The sequence below is a fragment of the Eptesicus fuscus genome, chromosome 20, assembly GCF_027574615.1.
Source record: "Eptesicus fuscus isolate TK198812 chromosome 20, DD_ASM_mEF_20220401, whole genome shotgun sequence".
In the NCBI taxonomy this organism is placed as follows: Eukaryota; Metazoa; Chordata; class Mammalia; order Chiroptera; family Vespertilionidae; genus Eptesicus; species Eptesicus fuscus.
This window is the reverse complement of record NC_072492.1, coordinates 38,199,606-38,212,798: the sequence shown is the minus strand read 5'-3', so window position 1 is coordinate 38,212,798 and position 13,193 is coordinate 38,199,606. Positions and strand designations below refer to the sequence as shown.

The 13,193-nt window shown below is 39.7% G+C and overlaps 1 protein-coding gene across 1 annotated transcript in view; it reads left to right on the top strand.

Annotated features, from left to right (window-relative positions):
- Positions 1 to 259: 259 nt before the first annotated feature.
- The window catches only part of TAF15 (TATA-box binding protein associated factor 15), a gene marked incomplete at its 3' end in the record, with an annotated part of 33,072 nt that continues 20,138 nt past the window's right edge, over positions 260 to 13,193 (top strand). Inside the window, exons 1-5 of the mRNA XM_028128565.2 lie at positions 260 to 352; positions 9,724 to 9,763; positions 11,192 to 11,243; positions 11,330 to 11,414; positions 11,500 to 11,602. Of these exons, the coding sequence (XP_027984366.2) occupies positions 346 to 352; positions 9,724 to 9,763; positions 11,192 to 11,243; positions 11,330 to 11,414; positions 11,500 to 11,602 (287 nt within the window). The remainder of the gene's footprint in view (positions 353 to 9,723; positions 9,764 to 11,191; positions 11,244 to 11,329; positions 11,415 to 11,499; positions 11,603 to 13,193) is intronic.

Here is a 13,193-nt window from a genome sequence, read left to right as displayed (position 1 = left end):
GGAACCAGGACTGTAAGGAGGACAGAGAGAGCAGGCTCAGCTTCCTTTCCCCCAGCCCCATCGCGGCGTTGGTACTTTCTCCTCGATTCCCTCTCAATAATGGTATGGTCCGAGGAGGGGAGAACCGATAGGGATGCCGAGGTCCTCAGGGTTTGGAGGCTAGAATCACCCCTTCGGCCGTGACGCGATGGTACCACCCACCGTCTTCTGATTGGCTGCCGAGGCCCCGCAGTCGTGCTCACCCCGCCGCTCTGCCCTCAGTACCGCTTCGGCCGCTGTGCCGCCTGGCTTTCGTATTCCTTGTTCTCGGCGGGCTGTGGGGGCTCGGCGCCGCGGCCGTTAGTCATGTCGGGTAGGTGATTCTTTCAGCGAGCAGCGGCAGCGGCGAGAGGGGTTCTGCAGGGTTGGGCCATCTTCCCGCCCACCGACGGGCCCCGAGGAAAAGCCTCCGGCCCTGAGGGAGGCTGGGGGGGGTGGGGGCGCGGACGCGGCCGCCGCCATGTTGGACTGGAGGGACGCACGCTCCCAACGCTCCCCGCCTGCAAATCCCGGCGGGAGCGCTGCGGGCCCCCGTCTTTTGGCTCCGTCCTTGGAACCCGAGGCGACGTGCCGTTCCCGGGGGAGGGTGTGTGAGTCGGGGGGGGGGGGGGGTGGGCCGGAGGCCGTCCACGCCATCACAGGGGCGGGGGGAGCCCGTGAGGAAAAGCATCAGCCTGAGAATCGGTGCTTCTGGTTCTCCGCTCCGCCTCGGATCTTGCTGCGAGGCCTCGGGCCAGTCGTCTCTCCGCCTCGTACCTCAGTTTACCTAATCACAAAGTGGAGCTGGGCCTTCTGACTCACCCATTCATCAGGTGAGGGCCTTGACGCCCTCGGAGCCCTTTCCAAAGGACGTTGCATTCCACGAAATACTACTTGTCGTCATTCCATCTCTGTCGTAACGAGTCGAATTCCAGTTGAGGGGTGTTTGTAAGAAATTCAGCTTCCTTTTCACCCTTGTCTGTCTTCTCCTCTGTTCAGTTTCTTTTTGGGAGCCTTTCCTATTATCGACAGGCAAACATAGACCAAAGAAAGAAAGCAAGCCTTCCACGAAGCACTTAAGGACACCCCCCCCCCCCCCCCCCCGGTGTTGTGTAGAAGAGAAAAAGAGGCCTTGGTCTCTTTAGGACAGCCCAGCCAATTTAGGTCCTGCTAACCCAGAATATAAAGTCTGGGACATGGGTGTTCTCTTGATTTAGCAGCCCTAGCTGACCCACAAGGTCCTCTGTCATTGGGTGCCTCACAGGCTGCAGAGACCCAGCTATCCACGTGCTAGAAACCATCGTGAGAGGAAACCTTTCAGGTGCCAAAGCAGAACATTTTCTTAAAAGTCGAATAGTTGGGATGAAAGTGACTGGTGACAGTCTTTTACATTTTTTTTGTAAGGGAGAACCTGTTGGTATTCAAAACAAAAAACCCACACCCCCAGTAATCCAGTGTTGCAGGAGGATGGAAACGTGGTAAAAAGGAAGCAGTAGGCTAAGAAGAAAAGGTTAGAGAGGAAAATGATAAATGTTCCTTAGATTAACATGATGTCAGGAAGCCATAATATTTATCTTTTGGGGGAGGGGGCTTCTTTTATCTCCTTTCAGTTTCTATGTGATCCTTGCTCAAACAAATAATTTCTTTCCCTAAAGTAGACATTGGTATGTCTTACCAGGTGCATAATTTGGGATGAAGTCTGGTAAAGCTCCACAGAAGTACATAGAAGTATACCCTCAGGAGGGTATGTGACCTATCCATCCATGGTTAAAAAGAAATATTCTCCAATCCTCATGGAGAAATTCACCGGCTTTCAATGGATACAGTGCTCATTAAAAACTTGGCCTGGCTTGACTTGTAACATAATTGTTGGTATAAAATGATGGCTTAATTTTATAGGAGTAGGTAGCTTTTATGGAAAATTAAATTTTAGAGGTTTACCATTTGTAAAATCCAAGATTTTCAGTGTCTCAAGTGTGTGAGCTGGTTTACATTAGTACTAATTTTCAAATGACCAAGACACCAGATTTTCGTCACTTTGTATTTTCAGTGTTTTTAACATCAACATTGGTTTTCACGTGTGAAAATGATTTTAAAATTGCTCACGTCTAAATCAGTTAAGCTAGAATCTTTAAGTTCTACTTGGCATCAATCACATAATTATAATGTGTATAAAATAATACTTTTGACTTTGTAAGAAATAGGAGTAATGCTTTTGACTTGTTCTTTGGTGAATATTGTTAGTAAATTTAATAGTAAACTCCCCCTAAACAACTAATGGCATTAGGTTTAGTTAAGTCCTTTAAACATTACAAACTACACGTATAAGTTTAATCTATCAAGTTGACTCAACCACACCAGATGCCTGACAGTGTAAACTTCTAAAGCCTAACAAAATATAAGCACTTGTGTAACCAGTAAATCAAAATTACAAATATTGTCAGGCTCTCAGACATTCAAATACTGTTTACAAATGTGAATTATCTTAACACCTTTCAAGTTAAAATTACAAATCTAATATCAGTTACACATATAAAAATTAAAGGTCAAGTTCTCATTTTGGCAATATGGCAGGCCAAGATAACTTGAAAATCCTCTATAAACACCTAAAAGTGTAAGAACTGACAAAAAAGGGGGACAGGGGAAGCCCCAGCTACCAGAAATGAAGTAATAACTATTATGGTAGGTACTACAGCTAACTTGGTGGTTGCCCTGGAGAGGAGGGTATGGATCTCATCATTTGGAAACAATTCCATTGCCCAAATAACTAAAACTAAGGACAGGAGATGAAGCCCTGAGACCATTAGAGTTAGGTAATGGGAACTAAGACCCTTACATAAGACTTGGCTGTTTGAAGGACTGTACCTTTGGTGAAAGAATGAACTGGAAAAAACTTGTACCTACCAGCATAAGAGATAGCAAGAATGCCTGGAACCTGAGTGAAAAAATTCTGAGAATTCGTAAACTGGAACCTGTGCTTCATACAATTTGGATGTGTATTTAGGCTAGTTATGGGGCCCAAGAACCTTAAACCAGGAAATCAAGATAAAAATTGGTTCTGGGTTGGTAATAACCTTGGGGCTCCTGTTACAGTGGAACCTCAGTTCTCAAACTTAATTCATTCTGGAAGGCAGTTGGAGAAGCGATTTGTTCGAGAACCAAATCATTTTTTTCCCTTTAGAAATATGTAATGCAAATTGAATTAATCAGTTCCAGACGCCAAAATGATTCCGTTTTAACCTTTTTTATATACAGTACATGTCTATTGTACTGTTTAAACTATAAATACTTTGAAAACAAAAAGGACATGAAATGTAAATGAAAGTTTAACAAAAAGAAAATAAATGTACAGTAAAATAATGAAAAATGGCCCGACTGGTGTGGCTCAGTTGTTGAGCATTGACCTATGAATCAGGAGGTCATGGTTTGATTCCTGGTCAGGGGGCACATGCCTGGGTTGTGGGCTCAATCCCCAGTGTGGGGTGTGCAGGAGGCAGCTGATCAAGGATTCTCATCATTGATGTTTCTATTTTTCTCTCCCTCTCCCTTCCTCTCTGAAATCAATAAAAACATCCTATATAATAATCCTATATAATAAAAGCTTAATATGCAAATTGACCAAACAGCAGAACGACCGGTTGCTATGATGTGCACTGACCACCAGGGGCAGATGCTCAATGCAGGAGCTGCCCCCAGCCTGCAGGCCCCAGGCTGGCCAAGGCAGGTGCTAATGGGGGTCCCCTCGATAGCCCTGCTGGTCACCCCACAAAGGGAGGCGACTGGCTGTGGGGGGGGGGCGGGGCCAGCGAGCGGGCAGTGCCAGGTTGGCCAAGGTGGGTGTGAGCAGCGGGCGGGGAGCCCAGTCACCCGCCGGTTGCCCCACAGATCGGCCCTGATTGACAGCCAGGCCTAGGGACCCTACCTGTGCATGAATTTCGTGCACCGGGCCTCTAGTAAAAAATACAAAAATGAAAAGTTTATTACAAGCAGCCGCAAAAAGCAAAAAAAAAAACCATGAAAATATTCACAGCAAAATATTCTGAGATTTCAACAGTGGTAAACTGACACATATTTCCTCATTCTCTCCTTTCTTTGTCAACTGAGAGATGCATGACTGATTGTACAGGTATCAGCATGAAAGAGTTGTCAGCTGAGGAGTAAATTGTTCAACTTGGGAGATGTTCGAGAAACGAGGTTCCACTGTAATGTAAATTGAATTAATTAGTTCCAGACTCCCAAATGACTCCCTGTTTTAACCTTATATATAGTACATGGCTTTATATACTGTACATGTCTAATGTACTGTTTAATCTATAGATACTTTTTTATTTTTTAATCCTTATCTGAGGATTTTCTTCCATTGCTTTTCAGAGAGAGTAGAAGGGAGAAAGGGTGGGGGGAAAAACATCCATGTGCGTTTTGAGGTCAGGGTGCGAACCTACCTGCATCCAAGGTATGCTCTAATCGCTGAGCACAGTGGCCAAGCAACTCTTACTGATTTCAGAGAGGAAGGGAGAGAGAGAGAAACATCAGCGATGAAAGAGGATCATTGATTGGCTGCCTCTCACATGCCCCACACTGGGGATCAAGCCTACGACCCGCCCTGACTGGGAATTGATGGTGACCTCCTGGTCCATAGGTAGATGCCAACCACTGAGCCACACTGGCCGGGCCTTTTTTCTTAAATTTATCGAATAACTCCCTACCAGCCTTAAAGGAATCGCTTTTAGTACTCATTCTAGGGGTGTCTCTCAGGTCAGCATGCAGCATCTTTGCTGTTCCACATATCACAGCCTCTGAAATGCTGTCACTGTCTGGCTAACTGCTTTTCTTTTATCCAAGGCAACACAATAGTTTTTCTACCTTTTCAATTGCCTGTGGTCATTGTTTTTTTCACACCCTTAGTAACATTAGCACTCTTTTTTAAAAAAATAATTTTGTATTGATTTCAGAGAGGAAGGGAGAGGGAGAGAGATAGAAACATCAATGATGAGAATTATGATAGTCTGCCTTCTGCACGTCCCTTACTGGGGACTGAGCCCTCAAACCTGGGCATGTGCCTTAACTAGGAAATGAATTGTAAACTCCTGGTTTATAGATTGATGCTTAACCACTGGGCAGCATTAGCACTCTTGATGACCTCTTTATGTTTTATGATTTCCCCAGCAACAAAAGCATGATCTTTGTTGTCTGAGAGCTTTTTGTCATGCTGAAGTATCAGTATGAAAGGGTTGACTAGTCGAAAAAACAAAATTTGGTTCCACATTTTTTTCTGTGAACAATTTGGTTGAGAACTGAATTGTTTGAGATGGGAGATGTTCCAGAAATGAGGTTTGACTGTAGAAACTAATGAAAAACCTTTCCTGGAGGAAATTTCACACCCTAGGTCACAAGACATCTTAAAGAAAAAACATGCCTTAGAAAAGATGAGTTCACAGTAAGAAAATTGCAGAACGCTAGGAAACAATTCACCAAAATGAGAGTTAGTGACAAATGGGATTAGAACCCCTAATAGGTAATCTGAAAGTGAATATTATATGTTTAAAATTATTAAAAACCTAAAAGAAAGAATCAACCCTAAGACCAAGATGCTATGAAAAACCACATATAGATTTGAAAAAGAACCAAGTACAACTTCTAGAAATGGAAAAAAAGAATAAATTGAGCCCAAGTTGGTTTGGCTCAATGGATAGAGTGTTGGCCTGTGGACTGAAGGGTTCCAAGTTCGATTCCAGCCAAGGGCACATGCCTGGGTTGCAGGCTCAATCCCCAGTGGGGGGTGTGCAGGAGGCAGCCAATCAATGGTTCTCATCATTGATGTTTCAATATCTCCCTCTCTAAAATCAATAAAATATACTTTAAAAAAAGAAAAGAATAAATTGAATTGTAGATAGACTTAGTAGAAGAAATAGTGAAGGGGAAAATGTAATATAATTTACCCAGAATTCAATTCAGAAGGATATAGAGACGAAAAATGAAAGATTAAGAAACGTGGCAAGTAGAGTGAGGAGTCCTGTCATACATCAAATAGGAATTTGAGGAGAAAATGGAAGAATTAATAGATGGCTGATAGTTTTACAAAACTGATGATTTTTTTAAAAATTAGGTAGTGGTTTCAAACAAAAGTTATAGCTAGATGCACATGTAAAACTGCAGATTGAAATAGCAATAACAAACCTACTAGAGGGAATAGGAAACTGGTAAGATTGAGAGACTTCAAAAGTTTAAGCTGGAAAATATTGAAATCCTTGGAATTTAGAGGAAAAATAACCATTGATCTTGAAATTTTTACCAAAATAAGACTAAGACTGCCACTTTCATGTCTTGGCTTACAGAACTAATAAAATGTGTTAAATCTGGAATGGAGGAGTAGAATGCAAAAAAATAATATAGGGGAAGCAAACAGTAAATAAAAAGCAAATTATTGAAGATGAAAATGATTACATTTAGAGATTTAAAAAACGTGTCAGCAAAAGGATGGGGAAAAAGTGGAGCAAAATAATAGGTGAAGGCTGATTGACATGTTATTAAGATTCTTATATTCTACTGGAGGTTGAAGATCATTTTGAACTTTTCCAAGAATACATGTTAAAATTGAACATAATTAAATTATGAATGGTGACTTATTAAAACAACAAATTGAATGTATCATTTATAAAGCAGTAAAAGGAAAACAAACATTTAATAGAAGGCAGGAAAGGAGTTTAAAAGGAATAAAAAAACCAACCCTGGTAAGTAGAAAGTCCAATATTAGTGGGTAGAAATAAAAAAGTAACTAGTAAAAGTACAGAATCAATTTAAAGACAAAGATTTTTCACATTGGAATAAAATCTAAATATATGCTGTTCAGAAATACGCTTAAAATATAAGAAATGTTGAAAGTATAGAGATTGAAAAAGATTCACCAGGAAAAAAACAAAAGGGAGATTATGTTACCAGCAGAATAATGTGTGGACATTTTAAATAATAGTTTTTATGTAATTAATGTTAAAAGGAAATTCACCAGGAAGATGTAAATCGATACTTTTATGTGCCTAACATTAATTATAGCCTCAAAATATGAAAGCCAAAAAAAAAAAAATGATAGTCAAATAGAGTTTTTAAACATGCCTCTCTCTGTAATAGGTTGGGCAGACCAAACATTAATAAGAATATGAATGATAGAACTAATAAGCATCATCTTATAGACTTAGGGAATTCATTTAACAGAAATACACAGTTCTTTTCAAGCACATAGGGATATTTACGCAAGTAAAGTATTTTCCAAGGAGGAAAAGCAACAAAACAGCAAATCCTAACAAATACCAGGAAAAATATAGAAAATACCTTTTCTTACTGCAATGGAATATAATTAGAAGATAAAAACAAAGAGAATCAAACCCTATACACTTGGAAATAAAAGCACTTATAAATAATTCATGGATCCAGACACAAGGCCCAGGTGTCTACTTGTAATGAGCAGTTGTTTGAAATGCCCTAAATAATTATAAACTGATTTTCTCTGATGAATATAAACATCTGTACTTTCTCAGACTCAAGTATTTATACTAAGGGTCAGACTTATTGGTCAATATGCTTATTTTTATATCTTCTGCAGTTTTAAAGTCAGCTAGCTGAAGACAGATAATTTCACAGGGCTGAAGTGACTGGGTTACAGTTAAGAACTCAATATTAGATTTGAGCCAGTGCACAACCTATGTGTTGTGCACTTCGATAATTTTGCCTGTGTCAAAGGGATATATACTGAGGTCTTGGACTCCGCTCTTGGCATAGAGAAACCACATTCATACCTTTGGATATAGTTTAACCTAGTTTCATGCATCCCTAAAGTATCTTTAAGTTTTATTCACATGACACCTACCCCCCCCCCACCCCCAATAATTCTTTTCCGTTTCTTACCTGATTAAAGCTAACTTTCCCCCTCATTTGATAGATGCATCTAATTGTTATGGTCCAGTTAGAGTCTATATCCTTTTCATGTTTTTCTTGCTTAGCTATAAATTTATAGTCATTTACTACCACGGACATGGCAGTGATGCAGTTTTTTCTTTTTTACCTCAGGTAGCTTTATGTCTTTCACATTCATAGGAGTAGTTTGTGTCAGGATTGCATTTAATATTCTTATAATTAAGGCTTAAAAAATAATTTCAGTCTGATTGGAGAACTTAGGAAAGTGCCAAATTTGATGTCATCCATTTATATAGTAACTTGAAGCCCGATGCACGAAATTTGTGCAAGAGTAGGCCTTCCTTCCCTCGGCTGCTGGCACCGGCTTCCCTCTGGCACCTGGGACCCAGGCTTCCCTCCAGCTGCCGGCAGGGACCTGGGCTTCCCTTGCAGCCCCGGCTTCATCCAGAAGGTTGTCCGGAAGGACATCTGGAAGGATGTCCGGTCTAATTAGTATATTATACTTTTATTATATAGTAATGTTTTCATATTGTAACTTTATATGAGTTGAATGAAAAAGTCACTGATTTGATTTTTGGTTGGTTTTCAGAACTGTCCAACAACAAATGGTTGTGTTTCAAATTGGATGAGGTTGGTCTAATGGTCAGCAGTTTGACAATGAGTGTCATTTTTTGCTTGAAACTATCTTCTATCTATACTAATAAAAGGGTAATATGCTAATTAGACAAGGAGACCTTCTGGATAAAGCCACGGTGGTGGGGCCGAGGCAGAGGTGGTTAGGGGCGATCAGGCCAGGAGGGGAGGGCAGTTGGGTGTGATCAGGCCGGCAGGGGGGGGAGTTGGGGGCAAGCAGGCCAGCATACAGAGTGGTTAGGGGCGATCAGGCAGGCAGGCAGGCAGGTGAGCAATTAGGAGCCAGCGGTCCCAGATTGTGAGAGGGATGTCTGACTGCCAGTTTAGGCCCACAGGGATTGGGCCTAAACTGGCAGTCGGTCATCCCCTGAGGGATCCCCGATTGGAGAAGGTGCAGGCCGGTCTGAGGGGATCAAATTTAGTGCACCGGGCCACAGGTTTCACATAATACTCTTAAAACATTTATATTTTAATTACAGTTTACATTCAGCATTCTTTTGTATTAGTTTCTGGTGTACAGCATAGTGGTCAGGCATCCTATCTAATAAAAGTAATATGCAAATTGACCGTCACCCCAACACACAATATGGCTGCCCCCATGTGGACACAAGATGGCCAGCAGGAGAGGGCAGTTGGGGGCAATCAAGCCTGCAGGGGAGGGCAGTTAGGGGCAATAAGGCTGGCAGGGAAGCAGTTAGGCATCAGTCAGGCTGGCAGGGGAGTGGTTAGGGGGTGATCAGGCTGGCAGGCAGAAGCGGTTAGGGGCAATCAGGAAGGGAGGCAGGCAAGCAGTTGGGAGCCAGCAGTCCTGGATTGTAAGAGGGATGTCCGACTACCCGTTTAGGCCCGATCATACCGGGATCAGGCCTAAACGGGTAGTCGGACATCCCTCGAGGAGTCCCAGATTGGAGAGGGTGCAGGCTGGGCTGAGAGACACCCCCCACCCCATGCATGAATTTCGTGCACCGGGCCTCTAGTAGGTAGTATAAACAGCAAATGCTACTTGTACAGATTTCTCCTTGCACAATATCTTTAACTTCATTTTTCTTTCTGTAGTTTCTTTATATGACATTTTCTTATCACATTATTCTATAAGGTCTAAAGCCAGCCTTTGAGGGAAGCATAATTTAAAATCAGATTTAAAATTCTTTTTATGTGTTTTAGATTCTGGAAGTTACGGTCAGTCTGGGGGTGAGCAGCAAAGGTAAAGTATACATACATTTTAATACCATGAAAGAGTAGAACTGAAAAAAAGATGAATTTAGGCCTTCCCACTTATTTGGTATTTGAATATCCTAAGAGAGTTAAATATTAGCTCGGCAAGGGAAAAGAGTCAGCCTTTGTAAATAGGTGCTGTGAAACATTTCCTCCCTTTTTAAAAGACTGTTTGAATCAGTGAATATAGATGCCTCCTAGAGATTAAAACAAACCTTACAGGTATTGTAAAGATTGTTTTCTTTGGAAAATGTAAAAAGGAACAGTTATTAAAAGTATTTAAGCAATTGAACTATAACAGGTTCTTAGAAAAAGCATTTCATATTTTTATTGTATATAATATGTTCATTTGGAACAGATTTTCTAGAAGCACTATAATAGAAATGGTTAGCATTTTTTAAAGACTCCTTATCATGCTCACAATAAAAAGTATGTTTTTATGTGAATGTTTACATGTAGTAGGGTTCTCATGCTTACTAGAAATACAGCCTTCAACTTATACTATCAATGTTTTGCAGTTCACTGTGAGATACTCAGAATAGCATCTCAGATATCAGTTCATGAAAACTGATTTAATTTTTTATTCTCATAGGATGGTGCTAATCTCTTAGTAGGCAGCTAGCAAATGTTTATTCAATGAAATAGATTTTTCAAATTTAAATTTTGTTAGCACTTGAAAGCTCTAAAGTGATAAAAAGATTTTTTTGCAAATGTTTTAGTTTTCTTTGGCATATATTTAGAAAGTTTGTTTTTGACTTGTTAGAACTTACATGTTAGGCAAAATTAAAGATACTTCTTCAAATCTGAGTAAGTTACATTTGTTCAGTCAAACTGTATTCCATGCTGTGTTTTGACACTGGGGATTCAAAATAATCTTATGATAATATTCTGAAGATATACATAATTCTAATTACCACGGTACGAAAATTAAACTTTTAGTGCCACCCTGTGCCTTTTCTAGGAAATGAAAGGCAGATTTAAGGCAAATAGTAGGAAGAAATTAATCTGTCAAAACATAGTAAATTGATTAAAGCACTGACAGTCATCATTTTTCTGTGTCAGATATTTGTTATGGGTTTTGTTGCCTTATTGTCCCTCCCTCCCCACCTTCCAAGCATAATTAATTCTCTGGGATTTTCCAGCTCTGGTGAAGTTTTAATTGTGGGAGATTATCAAAGGAAAACTTTTGGTGTGTGTTTGGCATCCAAAAGGTCTGGGAGTGACTTCATTTATATCTTTAGTAGTCTTTGATCATCACCTTTCAATTTAGACTCAAGAGATGGGCAGATTGACAGCAGTTTCTCAGGAAAGAAGCTTATATTTGAAAATGAGGATAGGGTTCTTCAAGCTATTAAATTTGCTTGTGCCAATGCTAGCAAATTTCTTTCAAGTAGTACATTTTTTTTTTTTTTTACAGTTATTCTTCCTATGGAAATCAAGGCAATCAAGGTTATGGACAAGCACCACAAGTAGGTTAAAATACAAATTGTGTTCTTTATAAATAGTTATTTTTATCTTAAATAGGTGACGAAACTTGTATTTACCTAAATTTCAGGGCTATTCTGGTTATGGGCAAACTACTGATTCCTCATATGGACAGAACTATGGCGGCTACTCCAATTATGGACAAAGCCAATCAGGTTGGACTGGTTTGTTAAATTTGCTACTTTACAAATTTAAAAAAATCAGAACCTTTACTAAGTGGTATATCCATCCAATCTTTAGGTTATTCACAATCCTACGGTGGTTATGAGAATCAAAAACAGAGCTCATATGGCCAGCAATCTTATAATAACCAGGGACAGCAAAACACGGACTCATCAGGAGGGTAAGGAAACAGTAAAAGTACTGAGATTATGTTGGGCAGTGGAAATAATACTTTGCGTATTAAACAGGTTTCAGCAATATACTCCTAACTAAACATTTTTTTCGGAAATGTTTTGATGGAGTATGAATTTCACAGTTTTATTGTTATGAAGAGTGTGGAAATTGTCAGCATTGTCATTTAATATTTATGATGTGTTATTTGTAAAATGATTATTTAGCTGTAAATGAATGCACATGAAAGAAAAACTTGGCCTCTCCTTTATGCCTGAGATTAAATAAAACTTACCTATGAAAGGAGACTTTTCAATGCTTACTTTTATTTCTATTTTATATTTTAACTATTTTAATGTATTATCTTTTGAGGGACAAAAATATTTTAAAAAGTGCCAAAACCTGTCTACATATTTCAGATACCCTAAAATATATTTTATTAATATAAGTATGTGAATATTTGCCAGCAAGTTTATAGGTTTTATAGTTGTGTTTTTTTAAAAATAAATTTTTATTGGTTTTTGGAGAGAGAGAGGAAAAAAAAACATTGAGAGAAACATTGATTGGCTGTCTTCTACATGGTCCCTACTGGGGATCAAGCTTGAAATCTGGTTATATGCCCTGACTGGGAATTGAACCTGAGACCTCTCAGTGCATGGGGTGATGATGCTCAACCGACTGAGCCATACCAGTCGGGGCTTACTGTTATTTTTTAACTTTCAGATTTGAGGAGTCTATACTTGTTATTAATTTTAATAATAATGATTTACTTTTTTTTTATTATGCTTTACATTTTGTGAAATGCTTTTGCATTCTCTAATTTAATTGATGATCCTTGAACACCAGTATAAGATAGTATCAGTAATTATTTCCATTTTATTTTTTAAAAAATATATTTTATTGATTTTTTACAGAGAGGAAGGGAGAGGGATAGAGAGCTAGAAACATCGATGAGAGAGAAACATCGACCAGCTGCCTCCTGCACACCCCCCACCGGGGACGTGCCCGCAACCAATGTACATGTCCTTGACCAGAATCGAACCCAGGACCCCCCCAGTCCGCAGACCGACGCTCCATCCACTGAGCCAAACCGGTTTCAGCAAGAACTCTTTTATAAGGATAGATTTTTGGAAGTGTCACATGTAAATGTAGACCAAAGAGAAATGTTAGATTTTGGTTCACAACCAATTAAAAATATTTTAAAAATTGATTTTAGAGGAAGGGAGAGAGAGAAACATTGATTTGTTGCTTCACTTATTTATGTATTTACTAGAGGCCCAATGCACGAAATTCATGCAAGGGGCTCAGCCCTCGCAGCCGTGGCTTCATCCAGATGGTCTTTCTGTTGTTCAGTCTAATTAGCATATTAGCTCTTTATTATATAGGATTAGTTGCTTCTTGTATGTGCACTGACTGGAGATCAAACGCAATCATTTTAAAAGTGAAGTGCTAGGGTTCTGACCATTAATATGATACATTTTGGGTAGGAACTTGGGAAACATACTGATTGTTCTGATCATCTGATGCAGAGTAAGATGTGACTACTAAGTTATGAGACCTTTTAAAAAAGTGAACATTAGAACTCAAATCCAATTAAGTGT